Genomic DNA, 18,688 nt, shown 5'->3' on the forward strand with positions numbered 1-18,688 from the left:
TGCAGTGGGTAAATCAGATAGGGTGTTGGGGCTACTAAGCCCAGGGCTGAGATGAACTGAGCTTTGGATGAGGAAAAGAAGAAATGGCATTTCAGGCTAGGGGTAGTGCTTGGACAACGGCAAAGAAACTGGCTTGGGCAGGGTTGAGGTCCAAGACCACTAGGGGTCGTACAGCTGCAGCAGAACAGAAATCCAGCATAGCCCCAGGATTTTCCAATAAACGAGGCTGATGGGGACTTTCCTTGACCCCATCCTATTCCTGCTAAGGCAGGGATATTGGGCATTTAGTATCTGGAGGGATAATTTGTAGAGTTGTCAGGTGGCTTTTGAAGAAAGGCAAATTTAATAAGGACCCAAGCCAGTCAGTTCAAACTTCCCTCCTCCCCCACATCTTCTCTTCCTACCCCTAGCTCCTGAATTTCCTTCCTCCTCAAGAAAGTCTTAGATTGAGCAAATAAGAAATCACTTCTCCTAAGACCTAAGTTATACCAGCTCCTATTAACCAAATGCCGGGCATTACACTAATCATTTTTATGCATACCATTCAATTGTCAAACCTATTGAGTAGGTATTATTATTATCCCCACTTTACAGATTGGGAAACTAAAGTTCAGAGCTCAAAAAAGAGCACAGTCAGGATCTGAACTCAAGTCACCAAATTCCAAAGTCTGTGCTTGAATACAGTGCCCTCCTGCCACCCCTTTGCTGTATTAAGCCCACTGAGCCTTCCACTGCCAAAATGAAGATTCCCTACATCCACCTGCTTTTGCAGATTGCCAAAAATATCCATATATTGTTTTTTCTTCTAGTGATGTTTGTTCTCACTCTGTGCTTCCTATGAATATGCAAAACCAATTTGAGGGACTTACCTGGTGGTGCAGTGGTTAAGAATCTGCCTGCCAATGCAGGGGACACAGGTTCAAGCCCTGGTCCCGGAAGATCCCACATGCCGTGGAGCAGCTAAGCCCGTGTGCCACAACTACTGAGCCTGTGCTCTAGCCCGTAAGCCCCAACTACTGAGCCCACATGCCACAACTACTGAAGCCCACGCGTCTAGAGCCCATGCTCCGCAACAAGAGAAGCCACCGCAGTGAGAAGCCCGCACACCTCAACGAAGAGTAGCCCCCACTTGCCCGTGCACAGCAACGAAGACCCAACACAGCCAAAAATAAATAAATAAAATAAATAAATTTTTTAAAGAACAAAACAATTTGAGGCATGCTTGTGTATGAACACGTTTTCATGAATGTGTACATACATGCACGTGCATACAGGTGTATATCTGTGCATATACATGTGTGTGCATTGTGTTTGTGAGTGCATGCCCGTGTGAATGTATGCATGTGTGTACATGTGGGTGTGCTTGTGCATATGGGTGTGTATATACGAGCAAATGCACATGTGTATGTAAGTGGGCGTGCATGTACTTTATGTGTGTATTCGGGTGTGCATGTGCGCACGTGCACACATGTGCATATGTGTGTGTGCATGTGTGCCCAGGCTACATTTCATGGACAACAGTTCCTGCTTGGTTGTTATGGGAACCACAGTTCTAAAAATGTTAAACTGAATCCCACTTCATGTGGGCCAGAAAAGCCAAAAGGGAGAGAGAAAGCTGAATGACAGACACATCTGGGGACCCAGACCTGAGGCAGAGAATCATGGGCTCAGGAAGAATTAGACAGGCACAGACCATCCAGAAGTGTGGTCCTACTCATGGGACCCCATGGATTGCATCGGTGCCTCAATCTTGCTTCTTCCCATCTCCCTCCTGATCCTTTCCCAGTTTCATGCTCTCCAACCACCTTCCTTCCTTCCTCTTTCCCCTTCTCTTTTTCTCTTCTCCTTTTAGCCAACCAATCAACCCAATAATTAAGCACTTAAGGTGTGCTGGGCAGAAGGCCTAGTGATATGGTGGCCACACATGTGGATGATCAGACAAGGTCTCTGCCCTTGAAGGAGCTCAACGGTGGGAGGATTTGGACAATACGTAGGGGGGAGGAACGAGCACGGAGCAAAGGGAAGAGACACAGAGGAGGGTGGATGATAAGTTTGTATCAGATATGGAGGGCTTTAAGTGCGATGTATTTTTTGTAGGAAAGTGGAAATTGTGGTCAGTTTGGGATAAAACACTATGAATAATGGTTTAGGGAAATTACATCAGTAGTGCTGTGTAGTGTGAAACGGAAGGAGAGAGAATGGAGGCAGAGGGACCACAGGAAGCAGTTTGGTGTAGTGCAGGCTTGTTTCAAACAGGGCACAGAGGTTGGGGTGAAGAGGGAGGAAGTAGCACTCTGGGTTGCTTTGTCAAACTCTCCCCCATATCCTGCCTCATCAAGATTCTTATTACTCTTCCCTGTCTCTCCAGAGTGAGAGTCAGGATTTGAGCGAGGCTTTATTACTGATGTGTGTGTATTGAACTCCTCAGGTGCACTAGAAAGTAAAAAAGTTGGGAACCATGGGCCCAACATATGGTAGGCGCTCAGTAAAACTTGTGAAACAAGTGGATATATGGATATGCACTGGTCTTGGAACTGGAAAGCCCAAGTTCAAGGCCCACTTCAGTCTCTCATCATCTGTGTCCCCTTAAGAAAATCCCAAACTTCTTGGGCCTCAGTTTCCTAGTCTGTACAATGAGGGGTCAGACAGGATGTTCGTGTAAGCTCCTTCCAACTATTATGTGATTGTCATAGCCAAAGTGTTTGGTGTATGTGGAAGGGCTGGAATGGACTGAGGTGCTGGCAATAGGAACAGAAACGATAAATGGGGGAAATATTTTAAAAGAGGAATCAATATCTTCTGGCTTTAGTTTTCAGCAATACTGTGGAATAAACCAAAGTCCCTCCTGCTAAAGAATGCATGGACTGATTCACAAAACATAACAGACATCTGAAATGCTTAGCTGAGCTTGCAAGAAAGGGAAGGAAATCTACTTGGACCAAAACAAGGGAACTGAGACCAACAAATGTAAGCTCAAGATGTGCTGTGACTAACCCCAGGAAGTATGGGGAAGGAATACCTTCCCACGTTGCTTGTCTGTCCTGACCTGGGCCCTGGGTGGAGAAGGGGGAGTTGCCTCTGAGAATTTATAACTACTTGAGTTAGAGTTTAAACTCACAACACCTGCATAGTACAAGAACCCCAAGCCAAGAAATTAACATAAAGATTGGTCTTCATCAGTTGATATTCCTGGAATGCCTGGAAGAAGCAAGCACAAAACTGCTCAGGAGAAACATACCCTCAACCCAGGCTACAGAATATTACTGACCAGGTAAATCCCCACTTAAGATGGGCTCACAAACTGAAAATCACAGTATGTGAAAGGATGTACCATGAATTAGAGTAGATAAGACCCTTTAGAACTTCAGTAAGGTCCAGTGAGTCTGAGTGACAGCCTGGATGTTGGGGAAAGAGGGGTAAAAAATGAATCCCACAGAAGAACTGTAGTTATTTAGGTGATTTTGGGGAACCAAACAAATGATGGTCGCCACTAGCATAAACTGGGTATATGGAAGGATGATTTGATTTTAGATAGATTGTATTTGAAATTGTGGTGAACATCCCCATATGGAGGTGTTCATTAGTCAGAACCATGGGCTTCAGCTGGAGTAGAGATGAGGGCTGGCTGGCTTAGAAGTCATCTATGCATCAGTGATAGCTGAAAGCCTAGGAATTAATGTGCTCTCCAAGAAGAGTGTGGAAATGGGGAAGGAGGGGGCTCAGAACTAAGTCTGGGGAAACAACATTTTGAGGACCAGATAAAAAATAGGAGCAAGTAAGGAAAATGAGCTCTCTGTTAGTCCCCGATTATGTTTGGGTCCTGGGTTTGGGACGATTTTCTGATTGTTTTATTTAATTCTTTCCACCTCTGGCCTAACGTTCTTTTCCATCAAAGTCCCTAGGGGAAGTTCCAATAAATGGAGCAGTTTCCCTTGGGAGTAATAGGAGGGCCTTCTCAGCTGGGAGTTGTAGAACCAGGCTGGGCCCTGGTACCAGCACCACTACTAAGTCACTTCTTCGGGGTGCAATTTTCTCATCAGTGATTTTAGGCCTAGGTGGGTATGAGGACAAGGTGGGGCACAACAGAGCTGATAGTACTTGATGGAATGCTGCTCAAGGGGGCAAGGGTGGACTGCTTAGACACCACCCACCTATAGCCTGTCTGCCCTTCTTCCTTTGTTCGGGTTGTGTGGTTTGGGACCAGTTGCTTGAAACCTGGGACTTTATGCTCTTTCTTACCCTACTCTGCATGGAAAGTGAAGTCAGGTGGTCCATGCCTATAAGTGAAAGGTGTGGTCACTTAAATAGTAAGATAATGAGAGTCATCATCTTCTTATGTCTCCATGTATCTACCACTTCCCTATTACAGTGCCTGATGGTCCATCATTTGAGCCTCACTACGGGGTTAAACATTGCCCTCTATAGGCTACTCTATTAAAATGTTAACTCTCCTAGAAGAGGTAGTATTGAATCCTTTACCACAAATTGGTTCATTAGATGCAAGGTACTCAACCACATGAAAGCACTTACCACTCGGAGAAAAATGGGTGGAATTCACTGATAATTGAATTGATAATTTTGTCTCTGGTCAACTGGACTGTGGGGGTGGAGGGTGAGCACATCTGAGAGTGAAGGGATGAAGTAGCCAAAGGATTAGAAGCTGGGTTGATCTGGCATCCTAGGGCTGTAGGACTCTCTTAATTCAAGAATAGCTCAGCTCAAAAAAGAATGAAGCCCCCAGACAGGCTGTATCCTTTCCTTAGCAGAGAGGAGTTGTTGGGGAGGAGAGATTGGAGCACAGCAGGCTTTTAATGCTCCAGCATCTACCCAAGATCGCCAGAAAGAGTAAAAGCTTTTGGGTTGGGAATTTAGGGAGTAAAGTGTGTGTGTGGGGGGGAGTTTCACCCATTCCCCACTTTCCCCATCACAGGATCATACTTTCCTCACCACCCTCCTAGCTCCACCTCCCGCCCCCCGCCCTGAAAAGTTATGGAAGTTTCATCTGGAAGGAGAGTTAGGGAAAAGGGGCTGTGGCCAGTGCTTGACTAGATGGTAAATGGGCTGCTGTGGGAAAAGCAGCCTCTGGCAAGCACCCTCTCCTTACTGGGCTTGGCTCTGCCCAGCAACGGTCTAGCTGAATGCTGAGTCCCTTTTGGGCCTGACAGCATATGATTCTCATACAGGTGCATAGGCACTGGTTGGAGCCTCTGTGATACCCAAGGCTCTGGGTGTTCACAAACAGCACTGAAATACTGCAGTCTTTTGCTGCTGTTGCTACTGCCTGGAGCTCCCTCTAGCTGCCAAATAAATCTATTTCACCTCTTGGTAGGATGCCTTTCCAAACAGTGCTGATAAGCTGAGGTGCCGCCATTCTGGGGTTGGGAAAAAAAGCACTGGCTTTGGAGCCAGACAGATCTGAAGTGGACCCTGTCTGTTCCTAGCTGGGTTACCCAGCAAGTTATGTATTTTGCTTCCTCATGCTGCACTCAGGATTGTGAGGACTGAGAAGGATAATATATGCACAATGTTTACTACCTAAGCCTCTCAACCACTCTCAAGTTCTAGAAACACCTTGAACCCTTAGGTCAGCTGTGATTAAATTCATTCGTTAATTCAGTACATATTTATTGAATGCCTACCACGTGCCAAAGTACCTGACAGTAGGTGTGTAATGATGCCATGAGCGTGAGGATCTCCCTTCTCTTCTGGCACATACACTCCTGGAGGAGTGGGTGGGGGAATGGTCAGGAGCTTGGATGGCAGATTCAGTAAGCTTTTAGCACAATAATTTTAATTGCAAAAATAAACAGTATTGTCAACTGCTTGAGAATAGCGTCTGCTTTACAAAAATTAACGACAACAAAAAAGGAAATAACCCCAAAGCAAAACGTTACAACCAACGGCTGCTGAAAACGACATTGCTGTACAAAACCCCGCGCGAGACCAGCTCGGCTCTGCCCCTGCCCCTCTCTGGGGGTCTAGGAGAGGGCGTGGGGCGTGCGCCATTACAAAAGAGTGTCAAGTCCCAGGGAAGTGCCTACTCAGTGGGTGGCCTGAGAGAACTTCCCTCCAAAGCGCGGCTGACTCGGAAGACAGCGCCCGGACCGCGGGAGCTGTCCATGGAGCTAGTGCTGTACGGGGAGTGCGCGGCGGGCGCTTCAAGGGAACTAGAAGCCGGACCAGAGGCCCGCCCTAGGGCGTGCCGGAAAAAAGTGGGCAGAGGAGCGGGGAGGGGTGGGCAGGTTTTCTCGTGCGCGCCGGACGGCGGCGCCCCAATGTGCAAACCCATTTCACCCTCACAGCGCAGCGAAGGAGAGGCCCAACGAGTAAAAGCCAAGGCCCTTGAGCCGCTCCTCGGCGCGCGCCTTCTGCTTGAGGTGCACCTTGCTGTGCCGTTTCTTCTCATCGCTGCGCGCGAAGCGGCGGCCGCACACGTCGCAGGCAAAGGGCTTCTCGCCTGTGTGGGTGCGCACGTGTGTGGTAAGGTGGTCGCTGCGGCTGAAGTTGCGGAGGCAGATGCGGCACTGGAACGGCTTGTGGCCCGTGTGGATGCGCAGGTGGCGGTTGAGCTCGTCAGAGCGCGCAAAGCTGCGCACACAGCTCTCCACCGGGCAAGCAAATGCCTTGGCGTGCGGCCGAGGGCAGAAGCAGCGTGCGCTGCACTTGCCGCCCCGACGCCCCTTGCGCCGCGCCTTGGCTGTGGGGAATGGGACCGGCGGCGGTCCTGGAGGCTCAGGCACGCCACTGCTCCCGGGAAGGTCCGCCACCAGAGGTTTCGGGAAGTCCGCCCCGGCGCTGCGGAGGCCCAGCGGGGAAAGCTCAGGCTGCGTACCATCCAGAAACTCTCCGCCTTCGCCGCTACTCCCTCCCTCCCCACTAGTAGGGGTCAGGAGCCCCGGGAGGCTCTCGGTTCCCTCCCCTAAGTCACCCGGGGCCAGCGGGAAAGCATCGTAGGCCCCCGTGGTGTACAGTCTGCTGGAGGGGCCAGCCGGCAGCTCCGCGGGGCAGCTGATGGACAGCAGGTCTTCAATCTTGGCCCCCATCGGGGGGAAACGGGCCTCCGGGGCGCCCTGGTAGCCTCCCTGTGACCCACAGCTCCCTGGAGCCCCGGCTGAAAGCAGCTCCCATGGAGCGTAGGGACCTTTGAAGGCCGAGGCAGCGTCCAGCGCAGGAGAAGCCGGAGGAGCCCGGAGGCCGGGCTTAACGTCGGGTGGGGAGAGATGAGGCTCATACAGGCACTGTGAGGGGGCGCCCGCCGAGGGTGAGGCCTCCCAGAACGCCTCTGGGAAGACGGTAGCGCCCAGATCCGGGGAGAAAAGGTCTGGCGGTCCTGGCAGCAAGGCGTCGGAGCCTGCGGGAAAAGAAGCGTCCAGAGGAGACCGGGATGCTGCCGCCTCAGCGCCCGGGAAAGGTGCCAGGCCTAGGATGCCCGACATGAGGTTGAAGAGTGCCTCCGGATCGTGCGGGTGTTCGGGTACTGCCTGGATGAAGAAGCTACCACTGTAGCTGAGGCCGGGAGGAGGCGTGGGCGCAGGCCCCTCCAGGAAGCAGGAGTCGGCTAAGTCCCCCCCGGCGCCGCAGCTGCTCAAGGCCCAGCTCAAGAAGTCACCTGCTGAGGAGGGAGCAGGAATCAGCTCCGCGCACATCAAAGGCCGTGCCTCGGAGCCCGCAGCCCCTACCCAAGAAGCCCTTGGTGCGCACTGGCACACACAAAGTGCCTTTTGCACATTCTGACCCAGCCGGAGCCAGCATACGCCCCAAGACGCACATACAAACATGCACACGCAAAACACACGTGCCAAGGCAAAAGGACGCCTTGATACACGCACAGGTTCCTGCGGAGGCGCTGGAGGCCGGGTGGGGGTGGCATTGGGGGTACGCACACACAGGACCCCGAATCTCCTTCCGCCCCTAGCCCCACAGCTCCAGCATCCCAGTCCCTGCCAGTTCTCAGGCACCTTGCGTCCCCGCGCTCCGCCGCCGTCTGAGCACCCCTGGCCGCGCTCCTTACCTGCGGGATAGCCGGCGGCTGCGGGTGGGTCCCTGGCGGGCAGCCGGGTCAGTTCGGTACTGGGTTCAGAGCAACAGCCCTCGGTGGACTTTACCAGGAGTGCGTCGGGGCCAGAAAACTCGCTAAGGTGGAGCATGGCTCGGCTGCGGCTGCGGGGCTCCGGGGGCCTCGCCCGCTGGGCTTGGGGGCGCGCGGATGGCCGACAGTCGGGGCGCCCAGCGCCTCGCAGACCTAGGCTCTCGGGCTCCTGGCTCCGGGCTCTCACCTCTGGGAAAGGGTTGCGGGGTTGGTGGTGGCCGAGGCGCCCTTGCTCGCTGGGACCCGCCTCGGGTGGCGGTTCCTCGCCTGTCCAAAGCGCAGCCGGGCTCCCCCAACCCGCGGCCCCCCCACTTATATAGCAGCGGCGGCGCTGGCTCAGGGCTTCCGACTCCCAGGGCCACTGCCATTTCGGGAGGCCCCGGCCCAGCCGCCGTGACGTAAATGCCCAAACATGGACACAGGATGTGTACCGGGGACTCCCGAAAAGGAAAACTCGGGCTGTGACGTCTTCTCCACTGCCGCCGCCGGGCCCGCGCCGCTGCGTGCGCGCGCACTCGCTGAGCGTGGAGCCCCGTGCACGCCGGGACCACGGGTGCGCCTGGCTGGGGCGCTGCGTCGCGTGGGTCCGGACGTCAAGTAAGTGCACTTCTCTCCTGGAGGGAGAGGCCGAAGGACGGTTAGGAAAGACAGTGGGCATAGGGATTCCACAGTTTGGGTTCGAATCCTCTCTCTGCCACCTTCTAGCTCTGTCATTTCATCTCCCCGAACGTCAGTTTCCTCACCTGTGAAATGGAGATACGTACGTCTACTTCATAAATTTGCTATAAAGATTAACTGGGTCACAGCATATGAAATTCTAGGCACGGGGCACTCAATAAGCCGTAGAGATTATTGCCATTATTCATGATTTGCTCACATCTGTGTGTTTTTCATATTCTTAATAGTTTTTTGTTGTTTAGTTTGTTCTAGGAAAAATAACTTATTTAAATTAAAAAGGATCATATCGTGAGAGAAAACGCCAATTAGCACAGGAGGGTATATTATAAATTGAAAAGTAAAAGTCCCTCTTTTCTCTACTCACCTCCCTCCTGAGGTAGCCACGTCTAAATTTCCTGTGTATTCTTTAAGAAAAAAAATTATGCATATTGCAAGCATACACACTGTCCTGCAATAGAATTTTCCCCTGCTTATAATAGCTGAGCGATTGCTCCATGTCCAAACATAGAGAGGTTGGTCATTCTTTTCTAAGGCTGTATAGTACTCCACTGTAAGGGAGGTCAGTTTGTCCCCTAACCATTAGCATATAGGAAGTTTCCAACCTTTTGCTTGTCATCGTTGTTGTAGTCCTTGAGTAAATAAATGTGAATATATCTGTGGGATAAATTCCAATGAGTGTAACTCTGGATCAAAGAGTATGTAAAATTCTGATACAACTGGCAATTGTCCTCCAGAGAAGTAGGGCCAATTCCTGCTCCCTCTTCTCTCACCTACAGGGTTTGAGATGCCTGTGTAGTAAACTTTTTTTTCTACCTTTGTATAAATGACTTTACTCTAGGGGTGTTGTTCCCAGGAGCACACAGAGAATCTACAGGCTATATTTCCCTGGAATCAGTTCTTGGAATAATTGGGCTGCTTCTGAAAAACTTAAAAAAAATATTTCATAGCCTTATGGAAGCCGTGGATATTGGCTGTAGAAGGCTAGTCAACTCCTGCAAAGAAGCCTGCCTTACTCTCCTGATCTCATCTCTCTTCTGCTATGGTTTTCCCTTTTTTTTATCTTATCATCTTTAAAAATTTTTCATTTTATTTTGTGTTATAGTTCACTTAACTCCTTTCTGGACCAAATTAGGGGATTAGGTATATACATGGGATAGTATGTTTTTCTTTATGAAGAGCATCAATTCTTGGGACTCTGGGTGCCAGAAGGTAGGAGGGGCAGGGCTGGGATTCCCTCTTACTCCTCTACTTTCTTAGGAATGGGCACAAAGCCATTCAGGGGTGATGGGCTACAGCATGACTGGCAGTGTATCTCCCAGCCCCCCTTGCCCAGCCTCCTTTTTCAAGGGAGAGTGCCAAGAATGCCCAAACTCCACCAAATTCTCAGGTCTTTCACCCTGTGTTCATTATGCAAACATTCATTCATTCAGCTTCTCAATGTTTGTTCATACAGTATTCATTCCTTAAGTGTTTACTATGGACCAGAAGGTGGATTTTGGTTTTTATTCTACAAGGACTGTGAGACCTATCTCCATCGCTAGCTGCACTGTGAGATCCATCTCCATCCCTAGCTGCCCTACCCACCACCCCACAACAATGCTACAAGTGTGTTCACAGAATATGTCGTCACATAATCACCTGCAAAATACATGCTGACACACTTGCATTTATTCTCTTGTGTCTGGAAATCATGCATGTGCAGCATGACCTAACAAATAGACCTAACCACAGACATAGTTCTATGTTAGCAGCACATGTGTTTCCATTTAGGAAATGCAGAAACCCAGCACTTGTCTGTAAGGATTAGACACACATGGCAGCATGTCCTTTATACTGTATTTCAGACTCTGGGTTTGATTCTAATCCAAATGCATTGCTAAGGCCAGGTGATCCCACACCAGACATACAGGGCACACATGTCTCAAATCCATGCTGGCATCTTGCTGCCTGGGAGGGAGGGGGAGTGGAGGAGTTTGGCTAGGCCGGTGTCCAGGGCTCGCCAGGTTGCCCCGTCAGGCCAGATTGGCCAGCCCCAGGTTCTCCATCCCTCTGCTGTTCTTCCCTCTGCCACGGCATTCCTCCTCCTTCTTAGTCATGGATAATTCTCCTACTCCTTTGGCAAGTTCCCAGGCCATTGCTGCTCTTTGCCAAGGGCAGTTGGGCTAGGTCTGTGTTAAGACAAAGGTCCAGCTTCCTCTTGTTAGAGGCCAGGCCTGCAGGCAGAGCTGGGGAGGAAAGAGTGAATAGGAGAGGAGATGGGGGACACAGCTTGTGCTCTGGGTGTGGGCTGGCCCACATTCCTACCCCTGTGCCCCTCACCTTCAGCAGACACACATACACATACTCTCGCACATGGGATGGTTACCTCTGGTGGGCAGTTGCATCTACATTTGGCTCCTGGAGGATGAGGAGGGAATATAAAGAGGGAATGGGCATTTGGTAGCCCTTCCCAGCTCAGTCCATCTTACTCCCAAATTTTAACAGCTTAAAAAGAGATTCCTGGTGGTCTAGTGGTTAGGATTTGGTGTTTTCACTGCTGTGGCCCGGGTTCAGTCCCTGGTTGGGGAACTAAGATCCTGCAAGCTGTGTGGCATGGCCAAGATAAAAAAAAAAAGAAAAGAAAAAAGATTCTGGGCCCAGATAGAATAAAGGTCTTTGGGTGGGCATGGAAGAGAGAGGAGTTTAGATCTATGAGCTCTACTTTAATTCACACTTCAAATATAAAAACACGAATTTACACACAAGAGGGAAATCTCATACACTGAGCACTCTACAAACGTATCACTTAATCATTATAAAAGCTCTATGGAATAAGGAATTGAAGACCCATTTCACAGATGAGGAAACAGACTTGAAAAGGTTAAACAACTCACTCAAGGCTATACTTCTATTCAGTGGTGGAATTGAGAGGCAAGCCCAGGCTAGCCTACTCCACAGATAATTTAGGAAAAGATAATTCATTTTACAAAAAGTTTAACTTTAAGATGGCTTTAGGTGGAGAATCTTCCTCTAGCTTTTCAAATGTGCAAACTCCATCTGGCTCGTTTCCATCCCTGCAAGAATTCTCTGGAGTGACTGCCATTAGGAACACTGTGGGTCGCATCAGACACGTGCTGAGGAGGAGAGCATGCCAGATTCTTAGGAGCCATTGTGAAAGGTGGTGGTGGTGATGGTGTGTATGTGACTCTGGGGAGGCTGAGAGGAAATTTTGGATTTCCATGGGAAAAGGTGATGGAAGGAGAGTTTACTTTCTAGACAAGCACCGAATAGACAATTACTGAATGAATTAATGAATGAACAAATTCATTCATCAAATGTTCATTGAATACAGCCCTGTGCCAGGGGAGCTGCATGGGCCCTTTGGATGCTGATTCTCTTGTTGCAGTGGATGAGACTGGAAGCTCTGGATCCAGGGAGGGCAGAAGGAGAGGGATCAGAGAAGTAAGCCTCCCTTTTCTGTCTCCTGGGAAGGGCCCAGCCCCTGTCATCATTCTGGTAATGCAACTGTCTCCTCCCCCACTCCCCACCTTGATCTTTCTGCTCTAAATATCATTGTGTTCAAATAATAGTGTATATTTTAAAAGACTCCAAGAAGACAGCTGCCTCAGAGTATTAATCATGAAGAGGCCAGCGCTCAGTCTCCATGGCGACTCCTGGCACAGAATGCTGAGGAGCAGCTCCACGTCCCACTTCCTGGGGCCATGGAGATGCAGGCACATAGCATTTTTCTTTCCTCTCTTCCTCTTCTCTCCCCTCTGGCCCCTCTTCCTCCTCTCCTTTCTTCTTCTCTCCCATACCCCCTTCCACTGCCTCTCATTTTCTCTCCCTAAAGGATTATTTAAAAGCATGGGCAGAGGCAAGATCCAGACATCAGACTAACACGGAATTGAGGCTGTAGCAGAGATGAAGTTTGCCTCCAGCTGCAACTTCTGCAGTACACAGCTCCTGTCCCCAAGACCCTGTGGTGCCCCTAGGCTTCACTGACCACTAGGCCAGAAGGAGTCCAGTATCTGTCCCTGAGGCAAGGTACCCATCATCAGGGTCCTTCTCTGTCCCCTCCCTCTTCCCTGACCATGTTCAGTTGTTGGTTTGTGGTTTGGGTTCTCACTATTATTATTTCTCTTAATGACCACACAAGTAACATAGGCTCGCTGGAAAAAGACAAACATGTTAAAATTTATAATGCAAAAAGTGAAAATATCTTTCCCTTCTCTAGCCAGATATATACAGCTTAAAAGTTTTAGGTTGATTCCTATAGATTTTTCTTCATGCATATTCATTCAACGTTCATCTATTCAGCTGTAGCATCGTTATCCTCAGCATTATTGATACCGATGGTATCATAATATACATACTCTTGTAACTAACTTGACATTGTACCTTGAACAGTTTCTTTTTTCCCCCAATCATGGTACAGACTAATCTATAGTATTAATAACAATTGCTTCAGAGTATTCCATCATGGAGATGTACCTAATTTTTTAACTCGATAGTTCCTTTTTTTCGCTATTATGAAGAATCTGGCTGTGCATAACCCTTTATGTATACTTGGTGTACTGGTAGGGGTAATAATAATACAGTATGCTAGCTAACATTTGTATACCACTTACTGTGGGCGCTATTAACTGGGTATTGAGAGCTTTACATATACTCACAATTTAATCCTCACAACAACTTGCTAAGTGCTATTACATCTCTACTTCATGGAGATAGTGATGGGGAAATCGAGGCATGAGGAGGTTAAGAAACTTAGCCGAGTGTACAAGGTTAAGATTAATGAGAGTGCCAGGATTTGTATGACCATACTATACAAACCATAACCATAGAATAGATTCCAAAAAGTAGAATTCCTAGGTCAAGGTAGAAATATTTAAAATATTTAAAATTACAATATACGTTGTCAAACCTTCCTCTAAAAAGATTGTTCCAATTTGCAGACCAGAGAGCAGCATATGAGAGCCAGCTGGTAAGCAGAAAAAGGTATCCCCGTGATATTTTAATTTGCATTCTAAAAGTTACCAGCAAAGACAAGGAACTTTTCACAGGGCCTTGCTCTTTATTTCCTTTTCTGTGATCTAGGGGCCTAATGCCTCACCCAAAGACATCTGACTGGGAGCCTTCCTCATGCTACTTAGAGATGAGGCTGTTCTCACATGGACTGGCGTGGGGACATGGGGTATAGGGGCTTCTGCACCCTCCTTAGTTTTGTTTTTTCTAGTTTGGGTCATGGGGGAGGTGGAGAGGAGAACAAGGCAGCTGCAAACCATTCAGGAAAAGCTTCTTAGATTCTTCCAAAGCAGCTTCTAAGCTTTTCTCCCACAGGAGAGAGGGAGGCTATCCTTTCTCTTACCTTCCATTCTACATTCCTCCTTGGGCAAAATCAACATTGGATGGAGCTGATCACAGAAGAGGTGTGACTAGAATGGGTTCTAGGAGGGTCAGAGTCAGGGGGATGGACAGCGTGACGTCTCCATGCTGCTACCCACCCTGGAATTTGGAATCAGCCTCCCACCACCCCTTTGTCTCTAAGCCTGGTTCTCCCTTCGTGGGCAGTAATGGACTTGGATCTTGACATGTGTTTTTATCTGATTAGGTAATCGTGTTCAGAACATTGGTTTTCAATTCATGAGCTGAGAAGGTGAAAAAGAGGCTGAGAGTAGACTGAGAGGCCTGTAGCTCTAGAACAGAAACGGAATCAGAAAGAAGCCCGTTAAACCAACCTGGTGTGCTTCTCTTCTCCCTGGCCTCCTCCTGCTTCCTCTCACCTGCGCTCATCTCCTATTTTTTATCATCTCTCCTCTCCCATCTTGTAATAGTTTTCCTTAAACTGCTTTGAAGTAGATTAGTCAGTGTACTGGGATCTGACAACATAACTCCAAAATACTCAGGCAGTTAATCTACAGCTGGGCCACTGAGCCATACCCTGAGTCCTCTGTGTGTCCCTGAACACTGTCCACCACTAAGCTAGGCTTCTGGTTGCAAGTGATAGAAATGAAACCTGAATTAGTTTAGACAAAAAAAAAGAAAAAAAGAGAATTTATCAGCTCACAGAATCCAAGGGAGTGTCAGACAACCAACCTGCAAGGGAGTACGGACACAGCTGGTGTCAGGAGCTAGTGGAACCAGAGGCAAAGAGTTTTTCAAATACTTTCAGCTCTTCCTCTTTTCTCCCACTGATGACTGAAACCCTGGCCACTAGCAGATTCTGTATTCTCCATGCCCACCTCCTGTGATGAATGGGTTCTCATTCTCAATTCCAGGTAGAAGATCCCAGGAAAGACCTCTGCTGCCCTTCCTAGGACAGTGATCTGGCTAGGGGTCAGAGTAATATACCTGACAAGACCACTAGGGGCTTACACTTGGGTTTTGAGGGCAATTCCTGGAGAAGGGGAAACCAGTGGGAGCCAGGAAGCCTCCCAAGAGGCCTCCACCTCAGGTCTTGAGGGCAGGAGCTGGGCAGCACTGGACTCTGTAGGTTCTCATAATGGGGGCAGAAGTGGATATTTCCCTCTGCTTAACAATGCCCCTGGAGCAAGTTGCATACTCCATCTGTCTTCGAGCTCCAAGGAGCACTGCCCAAAATAAAAAGCCCTAATTAGCAATTCCTGCAATCCAAAGCAAAACAATGTATTTGTTTCCTAGAATAATCTGGAGCCATATTTGGCTTGGCAACCAGTGGGTCCCACACATGCATGTGGTGTGCCATGTGAAGACTCCAGCAGGGACCTTTCCTCAGTCAGGGCATGACGGGGAAGGCCCCAGGGGCCCCTGCCCAGGTAGCAGCAAGCTGGGGCCCAGAACAGAACTGGCTTTATCAATCATGTACAGCAGGTTTCTGAAACAGGGAGGTAGGGAATGGAAGGAACGTCAACGGGACTTCTAAATCCAGTCCCCATAAAGGCCAGACTAGGCACACACGGCCTGCAGGGTCATAGAGAATTCCATAATAGAGTAGTGACCTCAAGCCTGGAGTCAGGGGAACAGATTCCAACTCAGCTCTGCTGTTAGCTTGTTCTGTGACCTTGAACAAATTCCCAATCTTTCTGTGCTTGCATTTCCTCACCTGTGAAAATGAGAGTATGTTATTTGCTCTACCTACAGTCTGAGGACTGAGAGCTAGAATTAACAAATTAGGCAGCCGAAGCACAAGCACTTTCTGTAGCAATGAGAGGTGATGGGAGAAGCAGTATATCCAGTTAAGAAATAGTGGATAAGGAAAACATAGGCAGAACCCTCTATGACATAAATCACAGCAAGATCTTTTTGACCCACCTCCTAGAGAAATGGAAATAAAAACAAAAATAAACAAATGAGACCTAATGAAACTTCAAAGCTTTTGCACAGCAAAGGAAACCATAAACGAGACGAAAAGACAACCCTCAGAATGGGAGAAAATATTTGCAAATGAAGCAACTGACAAACGATTCATCTCCAAAATTTACAAGCAGCTCATGCAGCTCAATATCAAAAAAACAAACAACCCAGTCCAAAAATGGGCAGAAGACCTAAATAGACATTTCTCCAAAGAAGATATACAGATTGCCAACAAACACATGAAAGAATGCTCAACATCATTAATCATTAGAGAAATGCAAATCAAAACTACAATGAGGTATCACCTCACACCGGTCAGAATGGCCATCATCAAAAAATCTACAAATAATAAATGGTGGAGAGGGTGTGGAGAAAAGAGAACCCTCTTGCACTGTTGGTAGGAATGGAAATTGATACAGCCACGATGGAGAACAGTATGGGGGTTCCTTAAAAAGCTAAAAATAGAACTACCATACAACCCAGCAATCCCATTACTGGGCATATACCCTGAGAAAACCATAATTCAAAAAGAGTCATAGGGCCTCCCTGGTGGCGCAAGTGGTTGAGAGTCCGCCTGCCGATGCAGGGGATACGGGTTCGTGCCCCGGTCTGGGAGGATCCCATATGCCGCGGAGCGGCTGGGCCCGTGAGCCATGGCCGCTGAGCCTGCGCGTCCGGAGCCTGCGCGTCCGGAGCCTGTGCTCCGCAACGGGGGAGGCCACAACAGTGAGAGGCCCGCATACCGCAAAAAAAAAAAAAAAAAAAAAAAAGAGTCATGTACTACAATGTTCATTGCAGCTCTATTTACAATAGCCAGGACATGGAAGCAACCTAAGTGTCCATCGACAGATGAATGGATAAAGAAGATGCAGCACATATATACAATGGAATATTACTCAGCCATAAAAAGAAATGAAATTGAGTTATTTGTAGTGAGGTGGATGGACCTAGAGTCTGTCATACAGAGTGAAGTACGTCAGAAAGAGGAAAACAAATACCGTATGCTAACACATATATATGGAATCTTAAAAAAAAAGTTATGAAGAACCTTGGGGCAGGATGGGAGTAAAGACGCAGACCTACTAGAGAATGGACTTGAGGACACTGGGAGGGGGAAGGGTAAACTGGGACAAAGTGAGAGAGTGACGTGGACATATATACACTACCAAACGTAAAATAGATAGCTAGTGGGAAGCAGCCGCATAGCACAGGGAGATCAGCTCAGTGCTTTGTGACCACCTAGAGGGGTGGGATAGGGAGGGTGGGAGAGAGGGAGACACAAGAGGGAAGAGATTTGGGGATATATGTATATGTATAACTGATTCACTTTGTTATAAAGCAGAAACTAACACACTATTGTAAAGCAATTATACTCCAATAAAGATGTTAAAAAAAAAAAAAGGAAATAGTGGATAACCCTGACAACCCCAGATGTGCTCCCTTTGTTTTCTGGGCACCTCCTTATATGGGGGTGGGACTGGTCACCATGACTTGAATTTTTTTTTTCAGTATAAAAGAACATCCATTTTATTATATCTCATTATTTTTGTGAGTAAGGAATTTGAGTAGGGCTTGCTTAGCCAGCCCATTTTTCTGCTCCACATGGCTGTTTTAAAAAACCATTAAGGGGCCTCCCTGGTGGCGCAGTGGTTAAGAGTCCGCCTGCCGATGCAGGGGATACGGGTTCGTGCCCCGGTCTGGGAGGATCCCATATGCCGCGGAGCGGCTGGGCCCGTGAGCCATGGCCGCTGGGCCTGCGCATCCGGAGCCTGTGCTCCGCAACGGGAGAGGCCACAACAGTGAGAGGCCCACATACCGCAAAAAGAAAAAAAAAAAAAAAACCATTAAAAAAAATTGAAGTATAGTTAATTTACAACATTGTGTTAGCTTCAGGTGTACAGCAAGGTGATTCACACACACACACACACATATACATGTGTATATATATGTATATACATATACATATATATATATATTCTTTTTCAGATTCTTTTCCACTAGAGGTTATTACAAGATACTGAATATAATTCCCTGTGCTGTACAGTAGATCCTTATTGCTTATCTATTTTATATATAATAGGGTGTAGATGTTAATCCCAAACTCCTAATTTATCTCTGCCTCATCCCCTTTGGTAACCATTAGTTTGTTTTTTATGTCTGTGAGTCTTTTTCTGTTTTGTAAATAAGTTCATTTGTATCATTTTTTTAGATTCCACATATAAGTGATATCATATGATATTTGTCTTTCTTTGTGTGACTTACTTCACTTAGTGTGATAATCTCTAGGTCCATCCATGTTGCTACAAATGGCATTATTTCATTCTTTTCTGTGGCTGAGTAATATTCCATTGTATATATGTACCACATCCTCTTTATACATTTATCTGTCAGTGGACACATAGGTTGCTTCCATGTCTTAGCTATTGTAAATAATGCTGCTATAAACATTGGGGTGCATGTATCTTTTCAAATTAGAGTTTTCTCCACATAAATGCCCAGGAGCAGGATTGCAGGATCAGAAGGCAACTCTACTTTTAGTTTTCTAAGGAACCTCCATACTGTTCTCCATAGTGGCTGCACCAATTTACATTCCTATCAACAGTGTAG

General features: G+C 47.9%; 1 protein-coding gene across 1 annotated transcript; it reads right to left on the bottom strand.

The window, feature by feature from the left end:
* Window positions 1-6,296: 6,296 nt before the first annotated feature.
* On the bottom strand, window positions 6,297-8,162 carry EGR4 (early growth response 4). The gene is made up of 2 exons (XM_060117740.1): window positions 8,012-8,162; window positions 6,297-7,612 (listed from the first exon to the last, which is right to left on the bottom strand). Exons 1-2 carry the CDS (start codon window positions 8,145-8,147, stop codon window positions 6,297-6,299), a joined length of 1,452 nt encoding a protein of 483 aa, XP_059973723.1. The 5' UTR covers window positions 8,148-8,162.
* Between the last annotated feature and the right edge of the window lie 10,526 nt (window positions 8,163-18,688).

Source organism: Mesoplodon densirostris, chromosome 14 (assembly GCF_025265405.1).
Source record: "Mesoplodon densirostris isolate mMesDen1 chromosome 14, mMesDen1 primary haplotype, whole genome shotgun sequence".
Taxonomy (NCBI): domain Eukaryota; kingdom Metazoa; phylum Chordata; class Mammalia; order Artiodactyla; family Ziphiidae; genus Mesoplodon; species Mesoplodon densirostris.